Here is a 19,213-nt window from a genome sequence, read left to right on the forward strand (position 1 = left end):
TTACCCTTTAAAGGTTGTTTGGGACTGGGAAGTGGGTTTTCTGACTATGGTGCCAAGAAGGTTTCTCTCCACACTGAGATAATTCATCATTTTATTATTTGTTTGAATTTGAAGCATGGTTTGCTTACCAATTTTCTTACTACACATATACATACTGTACAGAAAACAAAACCATTTAATTTTACTTCTCCAACTGAATGCATTATTTGAAGCCGTTGAGCTACTTAATCAGCTAACTTGTGTGTGTGTGTGTGTGTATGCGTGTCTCATACAATAATTTTGTTTTTCCTAGATCTAGTTGTTGCATTTATTGTGTGCAAAACCTTTTGGCAAATCACATACGTTTCGAGGAAAAAGTTCTGAACTGTATCAGACTAAATTTTATTTAACGTAATGCAGATAGACCGAATCAAAAGATACCACACACACACACACACACACACACACATGCAAACGCCCCAGAAGCAAAGTCCTGGCCAAGGCCCAAAGGCCTGAGCCCACAGGCAAAAGAGGGGGGAGCGCAGCCCACACAATCTGGGCACATTGAAGGCGTGTGTGTGTGTGTGTGTGTGTGTGTCCCAGAGAGAGGAGGGACAGTGTGAGAAGTGGGTGGAGATGAGACTCCTGAGGGAGTGTTGAGGTGTCTGAGCAGCACTTTAGTTTAGAGCCTTTGAAGGCACTGAAGTTTAAGTTAGCGGCAGTTGAATAACACTCCTACAACTCTGTGTTTTTACTGTATCTGTTCTCTTTTTTTGTTTTTGGACTTTACACCAAATCGCAATGGGAGTACAACGGTTGTTGCCGTCCTGTGAAAGGAATTTTAAAGTTCCTGAAGTCTGAGGGGCGAAAAGAGTAAGATATTTCTGAAAGAGTCACCAAACTGGACCTGAGGTAAGTTTTCCTTGTCACTCATCATGCATGCTTCTTCAATTCACTTCACACTGCTGTTTATTGTGAGGAATAACACCACTGTTTATTATCATAATATTACTATTAACACTGCCAAGGATTATGTATAAACAGAGTAGAAGTGCGCTAAACTATTTACTACTTTCAACATATAAATCATACAAAAGCTGGAAAATAATAAGGTGTTTGCACATTTTCCTTCTTATGTCAGTGCAAGATTATAATTTGAACCTAACAATGTGCTGATGAGGTTCCCATGGTGCTTTATAATGTTTTTGAGCTCCAACTGTTGCAAGAAACGCTTGAAATTTTAGAGAATCAATTATGTAATTAACTTTATTTTAGAGAAAAGAAAAACAGTGTGGGTGTGTATGGCTGTGTGCATGAGTTGTTCAGAGTTTCATGAAGGATTAGTAAGCTTTCATTTCTGACAGTTTTAGCTCGGAGCGATTGCACGGGAGGGGAGGTAAAGAGCAGCAGTGGAAGCACATGTCAATGCATGCAGTTGAGCTCTTGATGTTTGAACTTTGGTCAAAGAGTCCCTCCCTTGTCTTAGTTTTTTGTCCTAGAGAGGATTTTCTCTGTGTGGAAATAAATTGCTCAATCAGATTTTTGTAACAGTGATGGCTCATGTACCCAAATCTTTGCGAAACGATATGATGAGCATTTGTGGTCTTTTTCAAAAGCTCCTCAGGTCAGGAGCTGGATTTTCTCTCCTGCTTAGTGTCCATTGAGTCCTGTCACTTCCCAATGAGGCCAGCTTGCATGACGTGTACTATGAAATAGAGGATGGCATTTGTGATGGATGGGAGCCAAGATAACCTTAAACTGAGTAGACTGACCAATTAATTTCTGGAAAGGTGACTTAACATAATGGAAAGTCACACAGGTAGTTGCTTTGTTAACGTTGTGAAATGCAAATTGTATTTAGATGTTACTTTCATTTGATGCTTTCATTTTAAGGCATGTTGGCGCATAATTGGGTTTCATGACCCTGGATAAATGCCATATCTCTGATAAGTCACTATAATTTGTTGGAGTATGATTAAGTGACTTTAGTTACCTCATCAAGTAAAGTTTTAGGAAGCATAATTTCCACAGACCTGCTAAAATTTTACAGCCAGGCACATGCAAACCTTTCAGTGTGGCCTGAGAGCTTTTTAAATTGTAATTAGGCTGTTGACCTCTTTAGCTGTCTGAGCGTAAGCTGCAGAAAATCACCCAGATGAGTTGTCACATAGTTGTCACCTATTTTCTTCACTCCTTAAGGAAAGACTGAAAACTAGCAAAAGAAACAATAAGAGAGTGACAAGAGGGAAAAATGAGATGCAATGCACCCTAATGCGAACAACCGCATGCCACTGCATCCCCCAAAAGACACTCACACCTATCTATCCTCTCCATTACCTACCCATCCCTTTCAGTCAGGTCCAATCGAACTGTCAGAATGCCCGACTGAAAGGCTAGGCCTGCTAACAGGGAAAGCTGCTGTGGCATTTCTGACCCTCCCTGCAATTATGGTATTTGTTGTGAGGCCTGAGTGACCCTCTGGGTGTGGGTGCGGGCGTCTATGGAGGGGCAGTTTAACTTGAAGGGACACCCCCGACCACGCTACCCAAACTTCCACCCATGACATGACCTAAGCCTGCACACTGTAGCTCTGAGAGGAGGCCCACAAAAGTGCGGTATTATAGATAACAACAAATAGTATGAATAATAGTATAATTGAAATTGTGTTTTAATATGTTAGTTTTTCAAGCAGTCCATTTTTCTAAATGTTCTACTTTTATAACCCAAAATTAATGTAAAGCTCCAAATATCTTAGTGTTTCCCACATTTACTTTAAATACCATCCCCAGAACATTTCCATGACTTCACACTGAATGTTTATGACTGCCCACAGTGGTGCACCAAGACAACTTTTACAGATGCTGTGACAGTAAAGATTTTGTTATTGTAGACTAGAGATGGAAGAATTATCCAGAGTCTTTGCTTAACAGCAACATATAAAAGTTATGGACATTTGGTGCAGGGTAGGGAGGAGCTTATTTACTGAGACAAAAAGCTTCCGTTTGCAATGGTCAGATTCAAAGTCTTTCACCTGGAGGATTCTGCTTCCCAGGCTGATGACCTTGAAAATGCAATGCAGTATTGTACAAAACTCCAGTATGAGGTTAGGATGAAAAAATATATAGTGATATAGTGTTCCATTAAAGGATGCTGTAATTTAACACAGAATAGTGTCATATGGTGTCATGGTATAGCTAAGCAAAGCATAAAATCATATACTGTATTGGGTTTGGTTATTTGGAGATATATACAGTAACACACAATTATCTACCAATAACAGATTTTGTCACACCATTTATACGAAGGTATCCATCTTTTTAATATCTTTGGTTTCACTAGACCACTGTGCAGACAAATTAGTGGTACTGTGTCATGGCAATACAACAGTATAATGCAGTACTTGAGTTATTTCATTGGCTGAATTATGCAAAAATAGCACAGACATCCTTGCCTGGTTAGTTTACACAGAAAGAGTATCTTGAATGGTTTTCCAGAAAAGAGTATAACATCGCAAAATAAATTACATATACCAGAAAAGAGTTTTTTCCACAGATTTTGCCCCTATACTTTAGCATGCTATGGCTTAATGTTCAGTATTACAAAGTTTATTACAGCAGAGTTGGTAAAAGAAAGTCAGCATGAAAGAAAGTCAGCATATGGAACATCTAAACAGACATGAAGAAACAAGTCAGAGTTTACTGTGAAACCTCGAACATTACATTATGTGTAATCATGCTTGTATATTTTGTCCCAGTGACTGAATACTGATGTTTTTATTTATATTTATTTAAGAGAGAGACTCTCGCCCTGCTCTCAGGGCTTCTGAGTTTCATCAGAGTGCTCTGTAGTCCTGACAGGGTTAAGTACCTCCAGACAAGACCAGCTCAGGGCTGTTAGCTCAACCCAATATAACCACTCTGCTCCAGTTAAAGGCCTCCATGTCCCTGCTTCAAGCTGTGGGTGTGAGAGAGGTTAAATTGGAGGCCGCACCCTTCCCAACCTCTGAACCCTTCCAGACAGGGGTTAGGATCGTAACCCCACCCTTACAAAACCCAGGAGGTCTGATCTGAAAGTACATTCATGCAAAGGAGTTAGCTGTGAGAGTTTCTGCAGATGGCATTTAGTTTTTAGTAATTTATCCAGTGCTTTTATGTAGAATGAAAAAAATAAAGCAAGCTTTAATTCCTAGATTAGATCAGATTGGACTTGGAATGAAGGAGCGCTGTGGGGAAAGTGGGCATTTGCAGATCATGTGAAAAACTGTCTCTTTACCATAAAACTCAAACCTATGGTAAATGGTCTGTACTTGTGTATCTCCTTTCTAGTCTTCCGACCACTAAAAGCACTTTTACACTACGTCATATATAGCCATTCACATACATTCATATACTGATGGCAGAGGTCCATCTGACCACTGACCTTCTGATAGTGGACAACCGCTCTACCTTCATGAGTCACAGTCGCCCCACAATTCTGATAGTAAGGTTGTATGAAATTTAGGAACAATGTTCCATGAATAATGTAGTCCAGCGCTAATGCATGGATCAAAAGAGAAGAATGGATTACAACCTCGACTAGAGACTGGCGTTCTACAGAGGTCAAGTGTCAGAGTCATTGAGCACTGGTAACAGTCATGCAGGAAGAAGTAATAAAGTGAGTCCAGAGTGCTAGGGGGCAGTTTCCATAACTTAGAACATGTCAGAGTGAGGAATGGGGAATGATGGTGACTCGTTCAGGCTTATTCAGGTCCTACCTCTAACCCTGCAATGCTTAGAACTGGATCTGGAAGCAGGAAGACATGTCAGGGAAAGTGTGGCTGCAAAAGTAAACGTTATTTGAATGTCAACACCAGTCCACAATTGTTATTTCTCTTATGGTGGTCTGGCAAGGCTCAGTGATGTAGGGATCTGATATTTTGAGTAGGCTGTCAGGGGGCGCCTGTCGCAAGGGAAGGTTTTCGATTCCGCCCAGCTGATGCAGCACCGGCGATTTTAATCATGTGCACCTCGCACTGTGAGTCCAGACAACAATGTAACTGGTAGAGTTTTGCAATATAAACATCTTAAAACTGAAGCGTAGCCTTGCTCTGTTCTGGACTGTGAGCCGCACTTCATCGGAGCTGCTGAAGTTAACGTGTGAATTTGTGGTGAGATTTCTGCCTGATCAGTAGTGTTTTAGGTTGGTTTTGGTTTCACATGCAGCATGCTGTCCCAAACTGTGTCGGTCTAATAACGGTCTAAAGGAGATAGCCTATATACCAGCGGATCAATAACGTCATGCACAGCAGAGTAGAGGCCAGGTAGACTTTAAAATATTATGAATTCACATTAAATGATGACGTTAGTCTCGTAATATTGCAATTTTTTTCTGGACATGTCATAGAACACTATGGGAAAGATTCTGAATGTGCAGGAAGTTTTGAACATGAGCAGAAAACCTGCTGAAACACATGAGCCATTAAAGTCCAGGAGTTTATAACTGAATTAACATTAATCAATTTATCATTGAGGTGAAAAGGTCCCACATAGGCCTATTAAGAGATTATTTCCCCAAACGTAGACTCAAAATAGAAGGGAAAGCTATGTGTACATGTGTACTGACAGCAGGGATTTTATTAAATTAGAAAAGTTGATCTAAATGAGAAAACATATTTAAAAGCAATAGATGCAGAATGCCTAAAACCATAAAATTTTAATATTTTTATCACATACTGCCTGAATATTGTGTTTCACTTCATATAGATGGAGAGACGTTGGTGTAGATTTTTTCAACAGACTGCAGGAAATTAAGTCTTTTCTGGGGGAGGACTTCCAGACCCTTCACTTTATTTTTCCCCTCCACTGTTTAAACTAAACCAATGCTCTTGCATTTCAGGAAAATTACCCCATATATTTACTACAATGCAAGAAAATAGTATCTGGGTCGACACACAGTTTACACACAGATCCCAGGTTAGGTTTGGTCTCCGAGTTTAGGCTATGATGTGGAGGTTGACAAGGCCATGTGGAGGCGGATCACACTTCTTCATTATGAACCATGATTACTGACTTAGCTGTTAATGCTAAAATTGTGAGTTTGGCCACTGAATTTTTTAAACAATTCCTGAGGATTGAGAAGTGAGGGAGGGGAGTGCAGCGCTTCACTGTGCTGTTATTAAAGATATGTCTTCAGCAGTGGAGAGCCATTGTTATTAAAAACACTGTATGGGTGCAAATGAAACAGACTGTGTAATAAGTTATTTTGTGTTGCAGAGTTGATCATTCTCTGTGGGATTGTCACTACAAACAACACCTCACACATATCCATTTTGTTCCATTGTTTATATGAAAATAGTAATACGTGTAGCTTAAAAACTCCGACTCTGCTCACCAAAAATAATTCATAAATAAATATGAGGCGGAAAATTGGCTGTGCAGTACAGAGTACAAAGGCCCTAAGCCACAACATCATGCGTACAGGCCCCCATTCTTTGCCAATTGGTCCAACGCGAATCAATAAGGCTCAGTGAATTCTCAGTGGATGTTTTCTATCAAGTGGGGGGGAGAAAGGATGCCATTATATCAAAACCTTACATTGTGCAGAGGATAATGCAAGGTATTCTACAGGCCGCATGCAATTCAAATATCTGCTGACAATTTACAGAAACCTTCCAGCTGAATAGGGATTAGTAGGGATGGTAATGTATTATTCTCAAGGATGAGGTGGAGGACAAAGCCCCTTAACTCACCACCCGGATAGATAAATAGAAACCTTGAGGCATTTTAGTTGTGAAGATTTGTAAAAATATAAGGAATAATTATATCTACCCTTTTCCGTCACATTCTGAAAACTTTAACCTTATTTATCTGCTAGTTTACTAGTTGTACCTGTCCTTTGATTGTTGTTTGTCATCACTTCTGCAAAAGACCCCAGAGAACTTTTGACAGAGCTTGAAATGCTAAAGACCTGCACGTCTCACCGAGTGTCCATGGCCTTTTATCTGAATGGGACCAGCTGCTGTAACACCGTGTTGTAGCACTTAATTGTCAAATTTGACATTTTGGGCTTATTTCACCATGTGAATCTTTAAGGAGGATCGAAACATCACTTCGCTTTGTCGTCAACAAATTTGGGGTGTTTTTTCCACCATGATACAAGATTGAGCACTTAATAGACTGACATCGGGTAAAGCCTCCCCATCCATCATGGCTTAATACTGCAGCACAGACTCATTACCGTGTCAGATTGTACCAAGGTGCAGACTAAGGATGTTGATGTTCTTTTATAGATGGGGAGAAAATTGATCTCCGCAATTATGCAAAGGAGATGTAGTCTGAAAATAAGTTTAGTTTCATGTGGAGGAAAACTTGTTTGCACCATCATGACTGGGCCATGAGAGTCAGATGAGGTAAAAGGGCAACATCCTCAGATGGAGCATTTCACATGCAGATTGATGCAGTATTGATAAAATAAATATTAAACAAATAATATTAATAAATAAATATATAATATAATAAATAATAATAATTAATAATTCAAAGTTAATGTTAATTTGAAATTGCCTTAAATCTGATACCATAGCAACTACACTGAGTTGTACTAAACAAATGTTAATCTTTTCATACTGCTTATAAATTCTAAATTGTGTGGATTTTAAATAAAGTGCTATCAGTTAGGGTGCACCGCAGGTGTAGAGGTGAACAGGACAAAACTAATGTCTGTAGATCGGGTTACTGCAAGGGTGTATAATTTCAATAAATGATTAGATAAACACGTATTTTCATTCGTTTTAAGTGATTCCTTTTGAAACGTCCAGATCCAAAATTGAACCTTAACACAATTACCTCCTTATTATATTTCAGACGAATCTCGGCAGCTCCCCATTCTTTCCTTTCTTTTGGAGAATGGGGGTGTAATCACTTCACAAAAACCAGGAAACAGGTTAATGGGATGAAAGCAGTCGGAGACGGAGCAGGAGGAGGAATAATGCAGTATAGTCTTCAGTGTAAAAAGGAAAACCCTGAAATCTTTTAATTCCCTTATAAGACCACTTTCTACCATTACCATTTTACCACAATTTACTGGTAAAGAACCTTTGTACAAACATATGGAGATTATTCCCTTTATGCCACTGGGCTTGACAGGGCCTGCTGTGTGCTGTTGGCTCTTTCAGATCAAACCATATTCCCTGCCCTCCCATTATAAACCGCCCCAGGATTTACAAAGCCAGATTGGCAGCTATATGGATCCGTGCTTCAACTTGTCTGTGTTGCAATAGTCATAACACAGGAAATGAGTGGCTACCATCACACTGAGTGAAATAGTCTATGTGGTTAAAAGTAATTTGCACCAAAGAGTGGTAAAAAAGTGGACAGTGACTGTAAAATTATATAACCAAGAGTAGACAGCAGGAGCTGCACCTAAGCATTCTTTCTTCATTGATTTTACTATTACTACTACTGTCTAATAGAATTATTACACTGGCTTTAATTGTTATATAGTCAAATTTAGTCAATCAACTAATCAACTGAGATGAGGAATGAATAAAGCTGCAGATACTGCTCTGTGTGCTGGGAGCCATAGGGATGATGGTGAAATGTGATCCAGGAACATGGTGCAGGACATGTGGCTGCAGGTTGCTACCTGGAACACACACCGGTATGGAGGTGTGTGTGTGATGATGTGGGTGTGATTGAGATGGTGTGGGTCTGCATGTGTGAGCTGACCTCAGCGGTAAAGGCCTGAGGTTTCTAGCCTGCAGCACTGGATGTTTGGATGAAAACAAGAACATTTCCTTTCAGTGCAATTTCAGGTTCAGTCGAGATTACAGGCTCCACTGAAACTCTGAGGCCCCATCCACCCTATTGTGTTTTTTTTGCTGCATTTGCACCTCCTGTTCAGACTAAAATGACAAAAATGAAGACCTAAAACGAAGATGTTTGAAAACGCTGCAGACCCCGTTTTTCATTTTAAAACTGCGGGTAGCGTTTTAGTGTGGACGGGCAAAAACGGAGGTCTTTAGAAATGGTGACGCAGATGCTAATGATTGAATCTCATAAGTCACGCAAAGTAGAAACACGATGCTACTGACAGAGTTTTGCTTTGGTATTTTTATTAAAATATTGTGGACCGTAGTGTAAATAATACTAATAGCCTACACTTGTAGCCTACTGTGCGTGTCACTGTGCAAGAAGGTTCCGGTTTCCCCCACCACCAAAAACATGTTAGGTTCTCCAGTCAGTGCTATTGACCGGACACTGGTAAAGATCTGGAGTTGGTCCCCGGGCGCTGCACAGCGGCTGCACACTGCTCCCTTGAGGGTTGGGTTAAATGCAGAGAATGAATTTCGCAACATATCTTCTTCTTCTTAAAAAAATAAAATCTTGCGTGGTTCTTCGTCTGTATATCTTTATTCTGAACGGCCACTAGATGTGCGTTTTCTGTCGTTTTAATGTAGACAATCAACTCTGATACGCAGCTAAAACGCTGCTGTGGACGGAGATCGTATTCGTTTTAAAACTCTGTTTTTTAAACAAAAGCGTAGTAGTGTGGATGGGGCCTGAATGACATGTCAGTTCGCAGCTTTTCCACAAGTGGCAACGACACAAACTTCTCATCTGTAGTAGTGACAGACTGTGGTAGTGACTGAAAACTAACAAAATCAATACAGTTTTGTTCATTCTGATTTTGGATTATTTTAGGTACAAATGATCATTTACAGCTCAGTTTCCATATGGAGCAAATAAAGTCCAGCTTGCAAGACAGAGGTGCACTTCCACGGTAGCTATCTCTATACGGAGTGTATGACATGAGTATGATGAGTATTAATGAGTGTAACGATGAGGCAAGTACTGCTGATTTGTGGGTTCCATTACATGTCTGGCACAGTGTTCATTACATTCAAATGGAATTCATTATGTTTCTTGATTTTCAATCAGAGTGTAATCCATCCTCATCTCCCACGTAAATCACCCTCCTCTGGTTTATCACTAAAGGCTTTAGCCACCGATTTACCTTTGTGTCAGCCTCGCAAGAAACACTACAGGAGAAAATATTTGTGTAAGTATTTCTCCTATGAGTTATGGTGTTACCAAATGGTGTTCGATGCTCTGTATCCTAAATTACAAAGATCATGGCTCATATGTAATTTCTTTGAATAAGACAAATGTTTTCAGATTTCAGAACCCAGTACTGGCCAAATTAGAGATCTGTTGTTCAACAGTGGCTGCACAACTGATTACAATGATTGAATTCCTTGAACAGACAAATTAGATATGTGACTAATTTCTGCATTGCTGCATTGCCTACAGATTTTTCAGAAAAAGAATGATCTGTTGCCAGGTAAAGTTCCTGTTTGGTGATTTCAGACTGGTACTGTAGCGCACAGATTAGTTATCAGATATATCAGATGAAATTGGTAAAAGATTAGTAAAACCGATCAACAACTGTGTAAAAAAATGTGTAATTCTTGTGTAAAACTCAAAGTTGCACGCCTGTATACATAAAACATATGTAAAGAAGTTAACTTTGACTTCCAAGGTGCATTTCTCTAGCTAAGAAGATTGTTTTATTAACTGATGTGTTTTTTTGCAATTTGGGTGAACTGTTTCTTTAAGAGGAACCTGAATTGCACTGCTAAATCCCTGCTTAAGACATTTGAATTTAGACAGATTTGTTCTGTCCACAGGGATAAGAATAATGAAGTGTTTTCTAAAGACAACATCCATCTTAAACCTGTCATTATTACACTGAGGATTACTTTATACCATTTTTTATAAAATCCCTGTAGATCCAAATCTTTGAGAATAAGAACAATAAGAAATTTGTATGTATATGCATGTATTCTAATCTAGGAGCCAGATACACTGTTGCACAAAATAAATAGTCCACTTGGATATGCATTCACGCAGTGAGACCTGCAGTCTATGAGGTATCTCATGATTCTTTAGACTAAAAAGAAAAACCCTCAAGTACCATATGTGTGGTGTCCCTGACTTAAAATACAACTCAGACCCTGGACTAAATTCTGCTAAAACTGTTTGCTTAACCTGGCCTCTGAGATAGAAAAATGACACTGCTGAAAATCTTGCAAGATTACAAGATTCCTTAAATCTCTTCCAAAACCAAAATAGCGACCCTTACTATAGCAATCTGATTATCAGCCAAGTGCCCTTACTTGAGATAAAACCCCACATACCTGTCACCCTCTACTGGAACCCCCAGCGCCAGTCTATCTGGAGACACAGACCTGAACTTTCTGTGCATTCTCTACCCAGGGACAGTCGTTTTCATAAACCCAAATATAATTTGAGGTATTCATAACTTTGTGGCACAATATGAAGGCATCTTTTGTCTTGGCACTTTCTGTGTCGATGTTTATTTAGGACTCCTAATGATGTGATGTGTCAAATGGTTTAGATTTTCTTTCATATCTGAACTAGCTTATCTTTGTAGAGTGAAAGGGGTCAAAAGCATGATAAAGATCTTTTCATTGCTGTCCTCGGGGGAACGTCACTTCTGCCTTCCAGATTGTTCTCTGCGGATTGCTTTTAGCTCTGGATGGGCTGTCACAGCACAGTGAAGGGCAAAGTGTTCTGCCCTCCAGTTCTCTCTACTGTCAGTTCTGGGTGTTGTGAATATTGAGCTGGCATGATGTGGCTGTGCATCAAATGGGCTTACGTTGGCTCATGAATTTTCATGTTTCTTATGTACATTTGGGTTTTCTGTTAAAGAATATGGAATCCACATGCAAAGGCTGGACTATTAAATCCTTTTTGCAGTTCATATGCTCAATTATTTTCATTCCCCTTTGGGTTACACATAGTTGTATCCATCAAAATGGGGTTGATTTGTAAATTACTTGTTAATTGGTTTTATGTGGAGCCACGGATGATAAAGAATCACCTGCCCTGCGTTGAGAATGGTGACAAAAACGCCATTTGAAACAATAAAATTAACTGATTTTGTCATTGTAATTTTTCAAGCATTTGGGCTTCATGTACTTTTTTCTATTTACTAAAGATGTCACTTAGTGGGCGCTTTTACTGGAAAAATTCCTTTGTAGTAGACACAAAAATTTAAATATAAATAAATATATAAATATAAATTAAAAAATATATATATAAATAATAAATTTAAATAAATTTGAGTCTTATGGGTGAGTCTTATACATTAATTTCAAGTCATTAAGATTTAGCAAGATTTCATCCATTCAGAATCTATTTTATGCATGTTTGGAATAACCTAAAGAAATGTTGCCATTAAATTAAATGCAGCATTCAAGACACGTGTTATTAGCAATGTAAATGTTTTAAATAATAAAGTCTTTGGTTTTCATATATGATTCATTTAATGTACACTTAGTGATTTGTCTGTTTATGTATTTTTAATATTCCATGCTGCTATTTTGGCCATGTCACCTTCGTAAAAGGGATATTGAAATTTCAATAGTGTGGGATCCATGTTCTCTGTTTATTATAAAAAGCAGCAATTTGTTGGCTCATGCCTACAGGGATGTCTAATGCACATACAGCAATCACCAGCTCATACCTATGAAACGCAGCTGCTTACACTCAGATCAGGACCCACTGTCCTTTGCATGATACTAAGTCATCTATCTACAAAAGCCTGCTCATAGCTTTGTGATGACAAAGGCTTAGAAGAAATATTTTTGATTTTGAATACTTTTTGCTAGTATTTAGCCACCAAACGAATGATTACATGTTTGAGCTGCCACCTGTCTGAAAAGACTTGAAGGCAAATTTCTGTTTCTGAAACAATGTGTTGTGTTACTCTTTTCCTACTTTTTTTTGGTCAGAGCAAGTTGGAACAGGAGTCAAATTCTTTGCCACAGGCCTCCCCTCTGCTGTCAGTGTGTATTCTGTGTCCATTTTGAGCTTGTGGGAAAATCATTGGTCTAATTACAAAATAGTGGCGGTACAAGAATTATCAGTGTATTAAATGTTTTTCTGCAGATATACAAGGTGATACAGGCAAGGCTATTTACTCAAGGACAAAGGCTTCTCCTACTCCAGACTTATAGTCTATTACATGGCATTTATTTGTGTCTTTTTTCTCTTTTTCACAGGTCTGAGGATTTCATGGAGACACTAAAGATGGCAGCTCTTGAAACAACTCTCCTTACTTTAGCAGCAGTCCTCCTACACATGGCGAGATGTCATGGAAATATGGGAAAAGGAAAAGACAGCTCGCCGCTGAGGTTCACACACCACCTCTACAACACCACCATCAACGAGAACTCTGCCCCGCGGACGTACATTGAGACGCCAGTGAAGATGGGCATTGAAGTGACAGATCTGTTCTGGGAAATCAAATATAGTGTCGTCTCAGGTGATGACGACGGCCTTTTCCAAGCAGAGGCAGTAAAAGTTGGAGATTTCTGCTTCCTCAGGATCAAAACACGCAGCAGTAACTCAGCTCAACTCAACAGGGAGGTCAGGGACACTTACACTCTCACCGTGGAGGCAACTGAAAACACTTATAACTTCCAGGCAAAGACAAAGGTTTTTGTCCAGGTGCTTGACACCAACGACCTAAAGCCTCTTTTCTATCCTGCCTCGTACAACGTGGCCATCAGGGAAGACACTCCACTCAAGTCCAGTGTGGTCAGAGTTAGTGCTACAGACGCCGACACTGGAAGCAACGCTGAGTTTTATTACTCTTTCACCAGCAGAGCTCATCCGTTTGTCGTTGACCCTTTCACAGGCACAGTCAGCCTCATCAAGAAGCTCAATCACACGCGCACAGAGAGATACGACCTTACTGTTTTAGCTGAGGACAGGACAAAAAAGATGTCTGGTGTTCAGAAATTTGGTAATGTTGCCAGGGTTACGGTAAATGTACAAAAGATATCCATGGGGTCTCCAGTTATCACACCTCCCCACACACCCACAGTCTCTACAGACGGCAAAATAACTATCAATGTCCACGTGGAGGATGGAGTAAAGCCTGTGGAATCCCTTAATATTGTTGGAGGGGATCCCCACAAGTGTTTTGAGATAATCCCCTTAGGTGTGCAGGGCAATGACTTCCAAGTGATCTCTACAAAGAGGATTATCTGGTCTCAAACTCCTTTTGGGCTGAATTTGTCGCTTCAAGCTAAAGATAGGAGCTTCCCGAGTTTACTCTCTCCAATTGCACAAATACACATTCCAGCCGATCTTTACAGCCCTTTGGCATTTATTGAAGACACCTACATTGTCACACTGAGTGAATTTTCACCCCCTAAAGCTCATGTAGTTAAGGTTTCCGTTACCCCAGTCCCTTATAATGTTACCTTTGCTATCAAAAATAATCCAGACAGCAGTAAATTCAAGATAAATCCCAAAACAGGAATTATCATAACAACAGAGAAATTGGACTATGAGATAAAGGATCGGTATGAGTTTGATGTAGTAGCCAATTATGGTGAAGCCGAGACTCACATAGTGGTTGAGGTAACGGATGAAAACGACAACAGCCCACAGTTCACCCGCACCTCCTATCAGGCCACACTGGATGAAAACACCCCCGTTGGCAGCAGTGTTTTGAAAGTAGCAGCCACAGACAAAGATAAAGGCAAAAATGGATTTGTGACTTACTCTATTGCCAACTCAGGCCCCTTACCTTTCACAATAGACTCATTCACAGGTGTTATCTCAACTTCCGAACACTTAGACTACGAGCTGATGAAACGCCGGTACCACCTGAGAGTTTGGGCCTCAGACAGCGGCAGCCCCTTCAGTCAGGTCAGTGAATGCCCCGTGACGATAACCCTGAACAACATGAACGATAACATCCCTCTGTTCGAAAGGGTGGGCTGCAACATCACAGTACCTGTAGATTTACCCGTGGGGCACACAATCGTTGAGCTTTCAGCCATTGATATAGATGAGCTGCAGCAGCTGAGGTATGTCATCGAGTCAGGAAATGAGCTCCAAGTATTTGGTATTGATCCAGTATCAGGAGCCATCTCCCTTAAGCAGCCGATTCCCCTGCGAGCGGGTTCGTACACTTTGAGAGTTCTTGCCACAGATGGCAAATATTCCTCTGAAGCTTCAGTTGTCAGGGTAACTATCACTAACAAAGGTGATGATGCAACGCTCCACTGCCAGGAAACAGGCGTCTTCAAACAGCTGACCGATAAACTGATAGAGTCAATCAAACCCATTTTAACCAATCTAGAGGAAGACAGGTTCTCAGATGTTCACATCACCAACCGACATTCTCCCAAGTTTGATTTGAGCATCCCGAGTTCAATTGACGTCATTGAGGACCATCCACTGAATTCCACCATTGTTCAGTTCAAGGCAACAGACACTGACACTGGGTTTAATAGTAAGCTGGTATACGCCATTTCAAGCGGGAATGAGGATGGCTGTTTCTCCATTGACACTTTCTCTGGCGAGCTTTGCTTAGTTTGCCCATTAGACAGAGAGAGTAAAGAGTTTTACATTTTGAACATCACTGTTTATGATTTGGGAACACCACAAACATCTGCATGGAAGTTCATCGCAGTCAATGTCATGGACGTCAACGACAATCCTCCTGTTTTTGATCAGCCGAGATATGTGATACGTGTGCCTGAAAACACGGAGGTGGACTCCATTATTTTTACAGCTCGTGCAATAGATCTTGATGTAGATATGAGCGGTAATGTCCAATACTCCCTGCTGACATCAACTGATATGTTCAGAATTGATGAACAGACTGGTGAGGTGACTGTGACGGGGCGTTTGGATCGAGAAACCTCTCCCAGGCATGACCTCTGGATCAAGGCCAGGGACCAAGCCAAACTCGGCCCTCAGTTGTTCTCCACGATTGACCTTGTGGTGGTTTTGCAAGACATAAATGACAATCCACCCAAATTTGTACCAAAAGTTTACAAAATAAAAGTTCCAGAGGATGTACCCGTGGGCACTCTCCTCGTCTGGGTTGAGAGCGTTGACTTGGATCTGGGCAGTGGAGGCCTCGTCACCTACAACCTTAAAAATACAGAAGGCGGGATCTTTCATCTCGACTCCTCTACAGGTGCCTTGACCCTCGAGAGGGAATTGGACTTTGAGAGGCGGCCAATTTACAACCTCACGGTCCGGGCCGTGGATCACGGCCTCCCTCGCTCCCTCTCCTCCTCTTGCTTTGTGGAGATTCAGGTTCTGGATGTCAACGAGAACGTCCACAGGCCTGTGTTCTCAAAGTTTGTGTATGAAGCCGGAGTGATGGAGGATGCAGCTGTGGGGACACCGGTGGTCACGCTTACAGCTTCAGACAAGGATCTGGGCAGAGATGGAGTTGTCAGGTACCACATCCATGGGGGTTCTGGTCTTGGAGTGTTTGCCATTGATGAGGAAACAGGTAAGAAACACTGTTCTTCTTTGTAGTATTGGTGGTTGTATTTTTGGTGAAAAGGGAAAAAAAAAATTTCTCCTGATCTACACTAATGCTAGAATTGAATCGTTTGTGGTGCTTCTGTTCGCATGACATGGATGGCTAATGGAGCTAATAGAAGTTGTTGTCTAACTTTATTAGTTAATGTATTGCCTGGCCGCTATCGTAGACTTCTGTAAGTCTTGACCAAGAACTAGTGAACTGAAAAAGTTAATTGTAGACTTCTCATCCATGTTGGCTTGAAAGTTGAGATTTAAGTTCATACTTGGAAAAAGCAGCTGGCAAAAAACAATTTTACCACAAGATCCATTAATAGCTGTTCTTCATGACAGCTGGGCAAATCTGCCGATGAAGATCATGTACTAGGATTCAAAGCACAAGAAACAGCTACTAATGACCTTGTTTTTTCCAAGGCTGTTTTCAATCTAAATAAACTGTGTATTTTATAATTTACGATGTTTGAATGATCGGATTTTGAGTAAGTGGCAGCACTGTTCACTTCTAGGCAGGTCAAAGGTCAGATTCAGGTAGAGTCTGCGTTAATACCATGATGCTAATGTAGCCCAGTGAAGTTTTTTATACCCCAGAACAATGACACGCTGAGTTATCACAGAAAATCTTTACAGCAATCCATTTCCTCATGTAGTTTCCCTTAGCTTAGGATAAGACAGGACATGTGCATGGTTGTACAACACGATATTTCCTCTGGCGTGTTTAAGGCCGTTAGTCTATTTTTTCCATCGTCATATACTTTGCAGAGGATACCCTGTGACCTCTGAACATACCGTTGTGCATTCCATTAGCTTGCTTCTGCACTTTAAGCCTGAGATAAAATCGGGGCAAAGAGAGTTCATTGTCATAAAGGAAAAAATGAATTTTTAGCTCTCCCTCAGGGTATCCAAATTTAAACTGCTTCTGAAGGCAACTATGTGCAGAAAACTACTCTGTGCTGTCCAGCTTCTCTTTTACTAAGAATATGAGTAGGTTTTAGCAACACAAAAGTGTCACCCATGTTGCCGAAGTGTTTGTAATTCCTGGGGCACAGCAGCAGGTTTGAAACAAGTAAATACTGGTGTGCTCTTCACAAGTGAAAACAGTGAACAATTAATTCCCCACCCTTTCATGTGCCTCAGGTGTGATTCGTACAACAGAGACTTTGGACCGCGAGATGATGCCTCACTACTGGCTTTCTGTCTACGTCACTGATCTGGGGACTGAGCCCCTGATCTCATGGATTCATGTCTTCCTGGAGGTCCTGGACGTTAACGACAACGCTCCAGAACTTTCTCAGCCAGTGTATTTTGCATCCGTCCAGGAGAATGTGGACAAGGTCAAGTCCGTCGTCCAGGTGTTGGCCAAAGATGTGGACACTTCTTCTGAGGGGAAGCTTTCCTTTCAAATGCTGGAATCTCACCGGACGTACTTTGATGTGGACCCCAAAACAGGTAATAAAGAGTGAATGAACAAACGTTATCTACTATAAAACTATACATTTCCATGGAATATGCAAACAATTGCCAGTAACTGATTGATTTTACTGCAAATCCAGTGGTATTGGATGTCACCTTTTCAAAACAGATGACAACACATGCAGTTGAAACAAATTAAATCTTAATTTAATTGGTTATTTTGTGTTCTAAAATATATAAACACACAAAAGGAATGAACATGATATGACATGTTGCCTTTATAATACAGGCTTTCATCTGCCTGATGTCTACTCCTAACCTGTCTTGTGGATAACCAAGTCCCATTGTAAAATTGTCTGTAAAAGTGAACAAAATTTCTGTTATGATCCAAATTGCACAGAAATTGAGGCAATGTGCATCACGGTGCCTTTGGTGCAGGGCATCTTCATAGTTAAAGAAGGGGAAATAGTCACTGATTACCTTGAGATAACATTATCCTAGAAAATGTTTCTGCATCCTGTTAAGATATTTTGGTGAGTTAAGCTTCTGTTTTTGGTGTATTTTGCCCAGGGTAGAGGGTCTGCTTTTTTACAAACAAACCTGTAAAGGCTTTCAGATGAATCTGAGCCTGTACAAACATCATTATAGAATCTTTATCATCATTCAAAAACAACATTTTATTTTCCCCATGACAGTTACATCTACATTATTTGTGCATAATAGTTATAACTCAGTTGCCTTAAAATTAGTGGGTACTTAACTGAAATACCAAACTTTCAAACATGTAAGCAGGTGGGGTTTAACAGGTGGTTTAAAATTATAACATGTTTTATATAAAATAATATATATTTATTTCTTTGATTTTCAACGTGATCCAACAGAAATAGTACACATAGGTTATGTCACATGATGCAAACATTCCTCCAATTTTCTACCTTTACCTGATTTCCCTCCTTATCTAATCCTCTCCCCAAGCCTGTTTACTAAACTAAGATTATCTATGATGATTAAAGACTGCACTTACAAGAATAATATGCAGAATAAGAACATAATATAGATCTTGTTTTAAAATTGAATCCTCTACGCACCTTCCCCTTCCAGCTTTAATAGTTCTGCATGACCCTGAAAAATGTAATTGAAACTTTTAGCGAGCTAACAAATGGGCAGACAGATATACAGTAACTCTGGGATATAGCATGTAATTGGAACAGCCTGCACAGTGTCATCCTCCTATTTCACAAGCAGTTTAGACAGAAATATAGGCTATTGATTGATTGATTTACATTTTGATTCAAACTCTCCTTGTAAATATAAGACATCTATAGCACCTCAGTGCCTTCTTTCACAAATCGTTTCAACATATCTGTATTTGTCACCATTTCCCCATGGCAGATTGACATTTTAATTCAGGGATATTGCTGCAGCTGTAAAACCTAACAGTGTTATTTCCCACAAGGGGT

General features: G+C 40.2%; 1 protein-coding gene across 1 annotated transcript in view; it reads left to right on the plus strand.

Annotated features, from left to right (window-relative positions):
• The first annotated feature begins 774 nt into the window (after positions 1-774).
• Positions 775-19,213, plus strand: part of fat2 (FAT atypical cadherin 2) — a 116,398-nt gene continuing 97,959 nt past the window's right edge. Inside the window, exons 1-3 of the mRNA XM_046029806.1 lie at positions 775-891; positions 13,046-16,311; positions 17,478-17,789. Coding sequence (XP_045885762.1) covers positions 13,059-16,311; positions 17,478-17,789 — 3,565 coding nt within the window. The 5' untranslated portion in view covers positions 775-891; positions 13,046-13,058. The remainder of the gene's footprint in view (positions 892-13,045; positions 16,312-17,477; positions 17,790-19,213) is intronic.

Source organism: Micropterus dolomieu, linkage group LG19 (genome assembly GCF_021292245.1).
Source record: "Micropterus dolomieu isolate WLL.071019.BEF.003 ecotype Adirondacks linkage group LG19, ASM2129224v1, whole genome shotgun sequence".
Lineage (NCBI taxonomy): Eukaryota > Metazoa > Chordata > Actinopteri > Centrarchiformes > Centrarchidae > Micropterus > Micropterus dolomieu.